Here is a 14,227-nt window from a genome sequence, read left to right on the forward strand (position 1 = left end):
GGGTGGGTGAAGAGCCTGGTCTTTCTTGGCTGTCTAGCAGATGTTTGACCCAACCAAGACTGAACATGAAAGCACCGGCCAGCCCAGCCTCCCTCAAAGATGCTCCCAAAATCCCACTAGCCACTCAGCTGCAGTCAGCCACCCCCAGGCCCCCCAGGTACCCTCAGGCTGTGCCTCCCTGGTGTGTCTTTCACACCAGGATCCCCTATCACACAGCCCACACCCCCAGAGTTCCCGCCCCAGACACAAGACTCTGGAAGCCTGTCCACAGGACCCAAGAAGAGAGGCTAGGAGAGTCCTTTTTTTGGATCCATGGCAGATGTCCAGCTCCCTAAGAGATTTCAACAGCACCATCGCCTGCCCTCCCTCAGGCCCACAGAAGATGGGCCCCTCTTCCATCATCCCCAGATCCCCACTCTGGGATATAACTGGCCCACTCATCCTGAGCGGGAGTGGGAAGGGCAAAAGATGAGAGTCACAGGAGGGTTACTATTAGCCCAGAGTGGGTCAGTGTTGGGTTGTGGCTGGGTCAGGACACAGGTCCATCAGTGGAGTCCTCCTCATCCTCTCCTGACGAAAGCAGTCCAGAGATGTGTGTTTGGAAGGGTTGATGGGCTCAGGTCCTCGGGTTAAGGCAAACCTCCTGGCTCGGTCCGACTGTCCATCCATCAAAGCCATTGCCTGTCCTAACCCAAAGGAACAAGGGCCCAAAGTAAGAGAGCTTGGCTTTAGGAACAGCCACATGAGCTAGCACCCTTCTCTCACCCAGTGTGTTCTCTGAGGTGAGAGAGTGATCTCATTTAAGGACCCTGCTGATGTCCCTCACCTCCCACACCTTCCCTCCTTCCTGGTGAGTACATACACCCCAAGACCCCATCACTGAGCTTCCCTGCTGGGAACCTAAAGAACACCAATCAGCCTGGACATTGTGAGGGCCTTCCCCCCATCTGTGGCTTCTCATCTTTCCCCCTAGCCAAATGTTGGCTCCCCCACATGCATGCTACCTCCAAGCACCCCAGGTCTCTGTAGGATTTCCAGAACCTAGCACAGTGGCTAGTGCATAGTTGGTGGGCACCAAATAAGTATTTCCTGAATAAACGAATAAATGAATACACATAGTCTAGTCTGCAAATCAGAGCCAGACTCTTTTCTGGTCATCTCTCAATCCTGTACTACCCCACCCCAATCCTCCTCAAGCCCAGGTCCCCACTCTCCTCCATGAGTCCCTGGAGCTCTGAGGTATTCCACACTCCCCACTCCTGATCCCATCAGCAATGACGCCTGGAACTCTGAAGCATAGCCCTGGCACTGTCCTGAACTCTCTGAATCAGTTTCTTCCATGTCCCAGATGGTGTCCCTGCACTAGGAATACCCAAAGTGCAAAGAACATGCCCTCCTCCCACCCCAAATCTCTACCCCCACTCCCATCCTTGACCAGGCTCTGAGCAGGAATAGGATAGGAGCGGCCAATCTTGACAATGAGGAAAGGAACCTGCCTTTGAGATAAAGACAGGAAAGCCTACAGCAAGAGGTTGTCTCGGAGGCAGCCCCTCCTTGGGACAGGCCAGCCACTCCACCCCAGGGCTTGGCCATGGGTCCAGGGCCCATAGCCTAGCTCTGCCCCTTTCAGAACAGGGTTCAGAGAGCAGGCTTCACCCCAGGTCACTGCACCCATTCCCCTCGCTTGGACCGCAGAATGCAACTAATGCTTTCAGGAACCCCTCTCCCCTCTCCACAGCAGTGCCAGTGGGAGGGGCAGGAGCAAGGAGGAAGCTTATAAAGGGCTTTGAAGATGAAACAGGGCCCGTGGCCGGGGATTGTTGATGCAGCCACACTGAAGAGGCAAGCAGGGTTCTAGCTTAAGAGGCCAGGGTGATGCCAAGCCAATAAAATTCAGCTATTTTCTCTTTGCTCCCTCTTTTAACACCAGCTGCCCCTGGCACATAAAAGGGCCTGCCATCAGCCAGGGAGCACAGGCCCTTGGTTCCATCCTCTGCCATCTACTTCACTGTTCAGACACCTCCTAACCTCCATCATGACCTGTGGCTTCAACTCCATAGGCTGTGGGTTCCGCCCTGGAAACTTCAGCTGTGTCTCTGCCTGCGGGCCCCGGCCAACCCGCTGCTGCATCACCGCCGCCCCCTACCGCGGCATCTCCTGCTACCGCGGCCTCACCGGGGGCTTCGGCAGCCACAGCGTGTGCGGGGGCTTCCGGGCCGGCTCCTGCGGACGCAGCTTCGGCTACCGCTCCGGGGGCGTGTGCGGACCCAGCCCCCCATGCATCACCACCGTGTCGGTCAACGAGAGCCTCCTCACGCCCCTCAACCTGGAGATCGACCCCAACGCGCAGTGCGTGAAGCAGGAGGAGAAGGAGCAGATCAAGTCCCTCAACAGCAGATTCGCAGCCTTCATCGACAAGGTGGGTGTCGTCCTGGATCACACCCTTCCTGAACCCCTACTCATGTTCAGAACTCAGGCTGGGCACTGACAGGGAAGTCAAAGGCAAGAACTTGCCCACAGAAGTTCCCAGGCCAAAGGGAAAGGTAGTCATACTTCTAGGACACAGACAGAAAGACAAAAATGGGACCGGGAGCTACCAGACTGATGGGGGAGATTAACTGAAAACACAAAAGCAGAACGAGGGGCAGAGCCTTCCACACTGAGTGATAATATCACCTAGTGAGCAAAGGACCACTGTGTGGGCGCTCAGGGCATTTGAAGCCAAATAACTGCTTAAATGCCAAGGAGATGCTGTCTCCATCAAGGCAGGGCTAGTAAGTGTGGTGCTGGAAAACTGTCTGGAAGTGGGTCTCGTGGATGGCACAGAACTCTTTCTATACCACACAGTGATTTGGCCACTGAGCAGGGTCTAGAGTATTTTGTCCAAGCCACTGCTCCTGGGGCTCAGGATCCAGGGGTGAGCAAGAGTCATGGTCCCCATCCTCACAGGCTTTATGGGGAGGCAGGCAGTGCACAGTCTGGGTTTGGTTGAAACCATCTGTGTAGTCAGTGTCCAACTCGAGTCTGCAGCCACCTTCTCCACTGAATCCAGGCAACCACAATGTGGCAGTGATGTGAGAGACTGGGAGAAAAGGCTCTGACTAGGAACATGTTCTGGGGTTGGAAAGAGCCCTCCAGAGCCAAAACCTCAAGAGAGGAGTCACACTAGAGAGATGCCCACCAGAAAGGATCGGGAAAAAAAAAATGTGGAATTTCTAATAGCATGAGAGACCAAGGATAGCATAAGATAGGACCTACCAAGGGTGTGGCCAAGTTATTAGACAAAAGAAGCTTAGTGGAGTAGTGGGCCAACCTCATCGCTGGGAGAGGGATGTTCCTATAATTGTCAAAGTGAGAGAAGACACCCCCTGCAGAGCAGAAGATCGGAGTTTGAGCTCTTCTCTGCCACTGTGAGCTCTCAGGCAGTCAGGGAACCTCCTTGGCCTCATCAGTAAAATGAGGGGGTTGGAGCACAGGACATTCCTACTCTCATATTGCAGGTGACTATTATTCTAATTGCATTGTTGTTGTAGGGTTTGAATAATTGGCACATGCTTTATTTTTCAACTTTTACAGTTTGCCTTTCTAAAAAGGTCCACCTGGCTTGGTGTGATTGAACAGCAGTAGCTGTTCAGTGTGGGGTGCCTTTCTGTTAAAGGGTTCTTTTAATCCTCATAGTAAGGTGAGCTTTAACCTCGCCACTCTACAGAGGAGGTGAGTGCTTTATCCAAGGGCACATTGTTAACAAGTGGCAGCAGAATCTGGACTCTTCAAGCATTTTCCATGACACCAGGTAAACTGACTTAGAAGAGATTAACTCCCAGGAAGAACTTCCAGGTGGTGAACTGGTTAAGCCCTGGTGGCATTTTTGAGAGAGATGACATAACGCCTTCCAGGGAAGACTCTGGGTCAGAGAGTTGGGGGCTTTCAGGCCCTCGTGCTGGGAACCCCTCTTGTCCTCTGATGCTGCAAGAAGAGGTTCTTAGGCTCTGCCTCTGGGTGGCAGGTGCGCTTCCTGGAGCAGCAGAACAAGCTGCTGGAGACAAAGCTGCAGTTCTACCAAAACCGCGAGTGCTGCCAGAGTAACCTGGAGCCCCTGTTTGCTGGCTACATCGAGACTCTGCGGCGGGAGGCCGAGTGCGTGGAGGCTGACAGTGGGAGGCTGGCCTCAGAGCTCAACCACGTGCAGGAGGTGCTGGAGGGCTACAAGAAGAAGTGAGTGTGGGCAGGAGGGGTTCTGGGCACAGGAAATAGCATGGTGGCAGCTCCCTGAGCCCGGAGGAGTATCCAGTCTGCAGCTGGCATCTCTGCCTGAGAGTGGAGAAGAACCTGTACCCCCTGCTTGAGACACAGGGGTCCCTTGGGTGTGGGGGATGGAGGCTCAGCTTGTCTTTCCACCAGCAGATCAGGGAAACAATGCTCTCTCCCTTTCTCCATCCATTTTTCACAAAAACTTGTATTCCTGGGTCCCTTTGAGACCAGATCTCAAAGTCCTAAACATGTGTCTTCCTAAGTTTGCTCTCTCACTCAGCTAACACTATCTGATCACCTACCACATGCAGCACGCTGTGCTGGTGATAGTGACACAGGGCCACGCAAACCACACAGTGCTGGTTCTTGTGGAGCCTGCAGTCTGCTGGAAGGCAGTCATGACAGAGCCACAGATCTAGCCCTTCAGCTACAAAGTGTGATATATGGTATGAAGAATACGCACTGGATCCTCAGAAGGAATCTGCTTTTGAGGGGTGGCCAGCTTCCTTCAGTAACATTCTCTCCATGGACTCCCCAGGCCCAGCATACCCCTCCCTCCCTGTCTCTGAGCTGCCTCCCACAGCTCAGGCCAGGAGGGGAGAGACAGAGCGAGGATCCCACCACCTGCAGCTGAGTGGGGGCAGGGGAGGGCTCGAAGGAAGAAAAGATGGAGACCTAGGCGAGAAAAACAGCACCTCCCACTCCCCAACCACACACATTCACACACTCAGCTTCCAGATCCTGCTCTCCCAACCTCCACCAAAACAGGGGAGTGAATTAGCCAGGCGTGGTGGTGGGCACCTGTAGTCCCAGCTACTCGGGAGGCTGAGAGGGGAGAATGGCATGAACCTGGGAGGCGGAGCTTGCAGTGAGCCGAGACCGCGCCACTGTGCTCCAACCTGGGCGACAGAGCGAGACTCCATCTCAAAAACAAAAACAAAAAAAAAAACAGGGGAGTAGGCACTTCGTTTCTCCAGTGCATCCCAGTAGTACCCAGGCCAGCAGCCTGGTTCCTGCAGAGCCCCACCCATTTCACTTGGGGGCAGGAGACAAGCAGGGGGAGGTCTAGGAAAGAGACTCCTTTGCATATATGCTCATGGCCAAGATCAAGAGCTGTTCAGACAAGATCCTGTTCTCCCTGCTCACCTCAGGTATGAAGAAGAAGTAGCACTTCGAGCCACAGCAGAGAACGAGTTTGTGGCTCTAAAGAAGGTGAGTGAAGCCCAGCTGGCCCTGAGCCTGCCCTGAGTCCCGCCACCCATCCTCTGTGTCCTGCCACATGGCAGCCAGGTCCTCAGAGCCCTCTGAGGAAAGCCGGCCTCACAGCCCCTTCTACCCCACCCAGGATGTGGACTGCGCCTACCTCCGCAAGTCAGACCTGGAGGCCAACGTGGAGGCCCTGATCCAGGAGATTGACTTCCTGAGGCGGCTGTACGAGGAGGTGAGGGGCTCTCAGCCATGGTGGGCACAGATCCCCCCATGGGATCCCCGACCCTCTGCCCAGACACCCACAGGCATGAACCAGGCCTGCTGACATATGAACCCAGGCTCACGGCTGGAGGGTTGGCAGGGAGCAAGGAGAGGGAAGGAACAGGGAGGCAAACGGATGGAAAGCCAAAAAGGAACAAATTTAGTAAGGGGCAGGAGAGTGAGCACCCCAGACACCTGTGCCTTGGGAACCTGCCCCGCGTCCTTCCCCTGAGCCAGTGGACTGCAGCATAGACCCCACACAACATCAAACAGAATTGAACCCATTGCTCTGGCCCAGGGCTTTCTCTGGCAGCAACAGCCTTCCTACATGGGGTTGGTCTAGGAGAATGGAAAGAGGCCCCCCATACAGGGTCTGAGCCCCTGGAAAGCATCTGGACCATGCTGGCTGCACATGGGCCTGAATAATTCCAAAAGCAAGCAGTTGAGAAGTGGTTGTGTTTTCCTCTAAAGGGATTTCCTATTTGTGCAGAAAGTTATGTGATTTCATCAGGTTTGTTCCTCCAAACATGAGAGGTTCGCTCCCGATGAGCCAAAAGGATGATAGGCATCCAGAAATCAGGAGGAGCCCAGATAAGTGAGTTGTCCTTCCTTTCCCCACCTCCTGCAGGAGATCCGCGTTCTCCAATCCCACATCTCAGACACCTCCGTGGTTGTCAAGCTGGACAACAGCCGGGACCTGAACATGGACTGCATCGTTGCCGAGATCAAGGCACAGTATGATGACATTGCCACCCGTAGCCGGGCTGAGGCCGAGTCCTGGTATCGCAGCAAGGTGAGCGGCACAGGACACCTGCCTGCTAGACATGGCAGTGAGAGGGATGTGAGGTATCTAGTAGAAAAGTCTTCTTTGTCTAGGGATTCTGATCCCTAAGGATGGTAAGAGAAAAACCAATAGCTCTCATGTTGGGGTGGCAGGGCAGGACTGCCACGTGTGGTTGCACAGGCCGAGCACTGCACAATCTGTGCAATCATCTGAGCTGTCCTGAATGAATGGGATGTCTCATCCTGAGCCTCATGAACATCTCTGCTTCCTGCAGTGTGAGGAGATGAAGGCCACAGTGATCAGGCACGGGGAGACCCTGCGCCGCACCAAGGAGGAGATCAACGAGCTGAACCGCATGATCCAGAGGCTGACAGCCGAGGTGGAGAATGCCAAGTGCCAGGTACCGGAGCCCGGCCCACCCCTCAGTGTAGGAAGAGACTGGGGTTAGCCCTCAGCAGAGGGATTTGAGTTAGATTCTGGAAAAGTCTTCCCAGTGCAGTCTCATGGGTGACAGAGTAAGATGAGAAATCTACTGAAATATTTCTGATTGTCTTGGCCAAGGTGTGTGTGTGTATCTGTGTGGTGTGTGTGTGTGTGTGTGTGTAGTGTAAGTGAGGAGGGAAGGAAGGTTAGGAAGCTGATTGGAGAGATAATATTTTAAGATAGAAGTTGAATGATCCTATTGGAGACTGGCTGGGATTTCAAGAAACTAAACTTCACTTTATCCTCTCCATATTCCCCCTACCTCCCAGAACTCCAAGCTGGAAGCTGCGGTGGCCCAGTCTGAGCAGCAGGGTGAGGCGGCCCTCAGTGATGCCCGCTGCAAGCTGGCCGAGCTGGAGGGCGCCCTGCAGAAGGCCAAGCAAGACATGGCCTGCCTGATCAGGGAGTACCAGGAGGTGATGAACTCCAAGCTAGGCCTGGATATCGAGATCGCCACCTACAGGCGCCTGCTGGAGGGCGAGGAGCAGAGGTGGGTCCAACCCAGCCCTAAGCACTCCACTTGCATAGACCTGCCCACCTTTGATTTTTCCCTATCTCAGTCTCAGTCCCCAGGTGACATTCTTGCCTCTATGGATCCCAGATCCATATCTTCAAGTTGTCTCATTCTCAACTCTTCCAAGATCCATACCCTGCCTGGTTTCTTGGACATCACCTATTCTAGGGCAGGGTTGCTGGCCAAACTCCACCCCTGACCTCGTCTTCCCAAGAGGGCCTTCCCCTTCTGAAAGTTGAGCCTATCTAGACCTGACAGATATGGTTGTTCAGGTTGTTCACTGCACAAAGGCAAATAACAGCTGAGAGACAAATAAGAATTGAAATCCAACCATACTCTACTTGCTAAATAGTGTGACCTGACGTTGCTTCAACTGCCAGAAAGGCAACTTTTTCTAAGCTGCACAAGGGAATAAATGTAGGTCAGAAATAGCCCTGAGATGACCCATTTCAGCACCTAGCGGAAATTCGATGACCTCATTCTGACTTCTTTTATCTTCCCCTTCCTTACTTTTTCCCCACTCAGGCTGTGTGAAGGTGTTGAAGCTGTGAATGTCTGTAAGTATCTTGAGCCCTGAAAAGGAAAATGTAGACTGGGGACAAAGGACTTCTTGACTATGAGTATATGCAGAGACTTTGGGAGGAGTGTTTCCAATAATTCCCCCAGTAAAGAGGGTAGGTTGGTCATGCAGCAAGACAGACTGAGGTTAGCTCGCAGGAAGAACCTCACAGCCTGAATGTGTTGGGGAGGGGAAAAAATAATAAGATGTCATTGCAAGAAGGGACCTCAGATGTCATTCATAACCTTCACCTTATATAGGTGAGAAAGCTGAGGCCCAGACAGAGGAAAGGACTCCCAAAGTCACAAAGCAGAACCAGGACCAGAACCCCAGTCTGCTGGCTCCCAGGCTAGGGTTCCCTCCTTCAGAATAGAACTGGAGGCTCTTTGCATCCTTCCCTGGATGGTCGACACATCAGACAGACCAAAGGAAGGTGGCTGGATGGGATGGCCATCAGCAGGGGTCTCTTGACCCTGCCCTTGTTCCCACAGGTGTCAGCAGCTCCCGGGGTGGGGTTGTGTGCGGGGACCTCTGCGTGTCTGGCTCCCGGCCGGTGACGGGCAGTGTCTGCAGTGCCCCCTGCAACGGGAACCTGGTGGTGAGCACTGGTTTGTGCAAGCCCTGTGGCCAGCTGAACACCACCTGTGGAGGGGGCTCCTGCGGCCAGGGGAGGTATTAAGTGGCCCAAAAGAGAGCCAGGGGATCCCCTTCTGCCTGCCAGATGTGCCACTGCCCCACCACCAGCTGAAAACAGCAGCACATCGCTGGCTTTTCCCCTTGTGTTCTGAGAATACACCATCGGCTCATTCCCACCAGCGGCTCCTCCCCACCTTTCATCCCACTGGAAAGGGGCCTGTGGCTGGGGAATAGACCCATTCCTTCCCCTGTCTCAGCCTTCAGCCCCTCCCGGGGAGAAGGGCCTTGCTTCCCTGGAAGAAGCACTGTGAGACTGTTCCCCCTGCCTCTCTGGCCTCTTGTCTCCCCTTTTCCAATAAACTTGGGGACCTGCTTTGTGTGCTGCAATGTCTTGCTTTCTTGGGGCCCCCCACACCCACCAAGTGGTGAGCACCCCAGCCTGATGATATGGCCTGAAGACTAGAGTCGTTCTGGCCTGTTCTCCGCCTGGACACCCGTAGGGCCTTGTCCCCAGATGGTTCTGTCATCTCCTGGCCAGGCAGTGCTGACTCTGCTCACAGCACCTTCTACCTGTCACACCTGTCAGTCTGGATGGCTCTGAAGGGGACCGAGGAGGCCAGAAGTCAGCCGGAAGGCAGTGCATGTGCATGCGCATGTTTATATGTGTGCACGTGTATGCGTGCTTGTGTGTGTGTTTGAGTTTTGCCCCCTTCTTGCATAGACGGTCCCCACTTTCTCTTCCTAGCATATCTTCACTCTGCCCCCCGGCCATCCTTCCACGTAGGTACCACAGCAACAACCACCAAAAGTGCCAGCAGCCACCCTTGGGGGCTGCCCTGTGTCAGTCTGGACCCCACCCCATTGCCACATCCTCCTCATGCTGCCCACCAAACAGGGAAAGATGAGAGCCTTGGCACCTGCCCCTGGCCCACCCTTCCCCCATGCATACACCTCCTGAGTACCTGGCAGCCTTCTCCACAGCTGACACGAGGACACCTTCTACTCACTCCCTCAACTGCCCCACTCACTGCCCTCATCCGAGATACCTCACAGCTTCAACCCCAAGGCTAAGAGGCTCCTCTGCCCGCTGCTTGGCCCAATCTCTCCTGTCCTCCTCTTGGAAAGCTCTGGAGAGCTCTGGAAGACTTTGAGAAGTCCCTAACCCCACCCTCGAGGAATCAGGCCTGGAACAATCCTTGCAAGGCTGCAGCCCACCTCCAGGGTAGCTCACTGCCTTCCTTGCTGGCCCTCTTCATTCCTCCCCTTCACCCAGCCCCTGGCCTTTCCCACCCATCTCACCAGGATGTCCTTGGAGGACTCACCCCCTTCCTTTGCTTCCCCTGGAATCTCCAGGCTCCCCAGGACCCTTTAGCCTCCACCCAAGTCCAGGGGCTCCCCAGTGCCTTCTCTCCCTCCCACCTCCCAATTCCTGAGTCTCGGGCCTTTCACCTCCTTGTCTCCCAGGCCAGGCTCTCAGCTCTTCCCAGGCAGTTCTGCTCACTGGCTCACACCTCACCCTGCACCTTGCCTCAAGCATCCAACTACCCCAGGGCCTTTTCCCACCTCTCTGCACTCTCCCCAGGCAGTCACATCAGCCTCTCGCCTTCAGCTACCACCCACAGTTAATGTCCTCCCTGGTTAAAATCCCCCACCTGGGCTTCAGAGCCCTGATGATTCTCCTCCTACCCTCACTCCTCGGCTTAGACCCACCAGCTCCAGTTCCTACAAGACACCTCCACTTGTCAGTTTTAGAGATGCTTCGAACTCAGCATACCTTCCAGCTTGACTCATTGCTTCCCAACCTCTCAACCGGAGTCTCCTCCAGTCTCTCCTGCCAAGATCATCAACACAGTTGCCCAAACCAGAACCTATGATTTATCCATGCCTGCGCCCTCAATATTCATTAAACCCAAGGACTTCTTTTTCTGCCTCCTAAATACCTCTCCATCCCCCTCTTTCCTCTCTCCTTACTGCTGCCAGCACACCCAGCCATCACCATTTTGCCTGGAGTCCTGCTCTTCTCCCTTCCATGCCCCACCTCACAGCAGCCAGAGACCTTCATCAAACACAAGGCTGAGCTTTCAGTCGGTCACCACTGTCCCCGGGACAAAGTCCAGACTTAAACACAATGTACACAATGTACCATCCCCTGTATGTCTAGCTCTGACTGATCGCTCAGTGCCTCTCACTGCTCCCTATTCCCCAATGCCCCCCACCTTTCTCCCCTACTCTGGCTCAAGATGTCCTGAACACCTGTCAAGTGAGGGGTTGGACCAGAGTCTCTGCAGGGGCCTTTTCAGTTCTGCCCGTCTTGGGAAGGGGCTCCGATTTCTCCTCTGGGGTTTAACACTCCCTTCTCAGGGGTTAAGGAGGATACTGTAAGGACTGCCAGCCTCGGGAGGTCATGGACGTGCCACCTGGGGGAACCCAGAGACTCCATGCCTCTGGCAGTGATGCATCTTCCTTCCACCCAACCAGCTCAAGGGGCTAGACAAGATTGTTGGAGCCTCTGGTCCTGAGTCCCTGAGCCCCATCTTCTCCACCACCACTACCACCTCTACACCAAGGAGGGGGTGGCTATGAAGAGCCCTAAGCCTTGGTGCTGGGAGAAAAAGAGAAGCACAGCTGGAGGATTGTTAAGCAGGCAAAGCTGATTACTTCCTAAGGGAGGTAACATTGAAGCTGAGACCTAAAGGAAAACCAGGAGCTCATTTATTCCAACAACAAATCATTATTGAGCACCTGCTGTGTAGCAGGTACTGTTACACAAGCTTGGGTTCCTATAAGTGAAAAAAAAAAATAGTTAAAGATGCTTGTCCCTGCAAAGCTTACATTTGAAAGCAAGAAGTGAACTGAAGTAAGGAGTTAGCCAGGATGAGAGATGTGCTCCAGACATGGGAACAGTATGTGAGAGATAAAGATGGAGCTGGAAAAGGAGCATGGGGCCATCCAGGAGCTCTGATGCATCAGGAAGGCCACCAAGGAGAGTGGGGGCTGCTCTCCAATGCCTCTAAAAGCTGAAAATGAGCACTTCGTTCCTACCTCCTCCTCCGTAGCCCCTCCTACCCCAGCTCCAACTCCATTCCATGAAAGCTTTCTTCACCCAAGAGCATTTCTCATTTCTCCTTCCTTCCAGGCACTTTTCCAATCCTCTTGCAGAGGTAGATGCTATGGGCCAATTCATGAGGCCTTCCATGCTTCACAGAGAGCCAGCTGCCTCTTCTCCGGAAGCTTCCTGCTGGCTGCTGAGGAATGTGAGCTAGCTGGATGGTGGATCCCTCTGTGCTGACAAGCCTGAGATAGTGCCAGTGTGGTAGTGCCAGTACCCAGACTAACAGTGCTGTGACATCCACCCTTCTCTGCATACCAGCTGAAGCTCTCATTCACTCAGTGGGCTGCTGCTATCACCTGCCTTTAAGTGGGTAAACTACCCGAGGCTCCAAAAGCTGAAGGAGCTTGGCCACACACTCCTGCTGACAAAAGCTAGGATGTCAAACCTCCAGCTCCCAGTATTTCCTACCAGCCTACTCTGCCCCTGCTATTCAGAGGCTGAGAATGCTGCACTGTTATGATGTCATGGTAATAGTAATAACAACAAGAGCAGTCATAAACACTAATTGTTTAGTATCTGTTGTATGCCACACTATACCTCAAACTTATTTGTGTTGTCTCATTTAATCATCCTGTGGTAGCTATCTTCAGAGATGAGCCCCCAGCAGCTCCTCCCTCTCTGTGCATGGCACTGCTCATATCAAAAGTGGAGCCTGTTTTTCCTCCCCTTGATCTTGGGCTGGCCCCATGACTGCCTTGACCAATAGAATCTGATGGAAAGCACCTTCTGCAGCTTCCGTGCCCAGATGGCCTCAAAGGGACTGGAGCACGTAGGGAAGAACAGAGGCCCTGGCCATCAGCTCCTGAGCTCTTGACCAGAGCTAGCTCCAAATGCCAACCATACAAGTGAAGCCATCCTGGACCTTTCAGCAGTACCAGAGCCCCAGTCAATGATATGAAGCAGAAGAATCACCTAGGCAATTCACACAACTATGAAAAATATTGTTGTTTTAAGCCACTAAATTTGGGGATGTCTTGTTACATAGCAATAGATAAGTGGAGGGCAAGTTGGTACCTGGCAGAGAGATGCTACTGAAACAAAACTCAAAACCTATGTCTTTGACTTTGGGCCCAGGCATCAGGCAGAGCCTAAATGTGCTCGAGGAGACAATTAGTGAAAGCTGGAGAGCCAGCAAAGAAATTATCACTGGATGCTGGAGAAAAGGCCTGGGGGTAGGGGCCGCTTCTTATGGCTGCAGCTGCTGTGGGCTTTAGAGTTCTTGCTTTTTACTGGCCAATCTCTGTTATGGTTAATAATGCTTTATGTTAAACTTTCTCTGTTCAAATTATTGTCTTCTGATTGGACCCTGACTGATACACCCTGGCCAACCACGTCACTTGAACTCCCAGCTGGTGGCCAGCACCAAGTCCAGCCATGTGAGATTTTGGCCATATTGGGCCTTTAAGACATTCTAGCCCTCCAAACAACATCATGTAAAATAGAACTCCTCAGTAAACCCACAGAATCCTGAGGCATGATAAAGTATTGCTGTTTTAAGCCTCTCCATGTGGGTGACTTGCTGTGTGTAATAGATATCTGAAACACCTCCCTATGGCCCAGTAGATATCATCATCCCGTTCTAAATTTGAAGGAACTAAAGCTCAGTGAGGCTTAGTGATTTGCCCACAGTTACAGACTAGTAAATGGCTGAACCGGCACTCAAACTCAAAGGGCATTAACATAGACCTTTCAAACACAATCTCACATAGGGAGCTAGAAGGATCTTAGGAATACTGTCCAATCTCCCCATTCCACAGCCAAGGCAGCTGAAGATCAGGGGATGGAAGCAATTTGCCCAAAGTCACACATGTGGCAAATGGCCATCAAGGCTCGGAATGAGAAGCCCAGTTCTCCTCTCAACCCAAGGCTCTTCCTCCCTGCACAGTGCTTCTCTCACATACTTCCCTTCTCTCACATACCTTCCTTCCATTCTTACCCTGTCTTTTTCCCCATGCACTTTCCCCTCCAGGAAGGCCCTGGGGTGGGGGCGGTGGGTGATCACCTTGGTTGAGAACCCCTAGAAAACATATGGCGACATCTAGAGACATTTTTAGTTGTCACAAGAGGGTGGTGGAGGACCCTTGGCATCTAGTGGGTTGAGGCCAGGGATGCTACTAAACATCCTACCAAATGCACGCGACAGCCCTAAAACAAAGAAAGACCCAGCTCACACTGTCAATAGTGCTGAAGTTGAGAAATCCTGGTCTAGAGAAACCCATGACCCCATAAGATTCCCTGGCTCCGTGAGTCTTCTCTCGTTTTCCCCAAGGCCTGGGCTGCTCAAGTACAGATGGGCAGCACCTACTGTGGTCATTTTTAGCTACTGAAAAATAGTGGATAAACAGGTCCTGAAGCGCTCTGGCAGGAGCCCCTATCCCAGGAAGGCCCTGGCATTTTCAAGACTCTGAGACACTAGGC

At 53.2% G+C, this 14,227-nt stretch overlaps 1 protein-coding gene and 1 long non-coding RNA gene across 2 annotated transcripts; one reads left to right on the forward strand and one right to left on the reverse strand.

Annotated features, from left to right (window-relative positions):
- The first annotated feature begins 1,924 nt into the window (after positions 1-1,924).
- KRT83 (keratin 83) lies at positions 1,925-9,027 on the forward strand. Its single transcript, XM_003313685.6, has 9 exons — positions 1,925-2,419; positions 4,007-4,215; positions 5,403-5,463; positions 5,597-5,692; positions 6,350-6,514; positions 6,780-6,905; positions 7,258-7,478; positions 8,028-8,059; positions 8,553-9,027. The coding sequence occupies exons 1-9, from the start codon at positions 2,036-2,038 to the stop codon at positions 8,738-8,740; spliced, it is 1,482 nt and encodes a 493-aa protein (XP_003313733.3). The 5' UTR covers positions 1,925-2,035; the 3' UTR covers positions 8,741-9,027.
- Positions 9,028-11,387: 2,360 nt separating this feature from the next.
- Positions 11,388-12,225, reverse strand: LOC107967510 (uncharacterized). Its single transcript, XR_001707971.3, has 2 exons — positions 11,740-12,225; positions 11,388-11,477 (listed from the first exon to the last, which is right to left on the reverse strand). It is a non-coding gene; the product is annotated as an uncharacterized LOC107967510 (long non-coding RNA).
- Between the last annotated feature and the right edge of the window lie 2,002 nt (positions 12,226-14,227).

Source organism: Pan troglodytes, chromosome 10, assembly GCF_028858775.2.
Source record: "Pan troglodytes isolate AG18354 chromosome 10, NHGRI_mPanTro3-v2.0_pri, whole genome shotgun sequence".
Lineage (NCBI taxonomy): Eukaryota > Metazoa > Chordata > Mammalia > Primates > Hominidae > Pan > Pan troglodytes.

Excerpts from the sequence above, each read along its gene's own strand:
- KRT83 (XM_003313685.6), top strand. The coding sequence starts at position 2,036 with ATGACCTGTGGCTTCAACTCCATAGGCTGTGGGTTCCGCCCTGGAAAC. Across the intron at positions 4,216-5,402 it reads CTGGAGGGCTACAAGAAGAA|GTATGAAGAAGAAGTAGCAC; the intron begins GTGAGTGTGGGC and ends TGCTCACCTCAG. Across the intron at positions 6,906-7,257 it reads TGGAGAATGCCAAGTGCCAG|AACTCCAAGCTGGAAGCTGC; the intron begins GTACCGGAGCCC and ends CCTACCTCCCAG.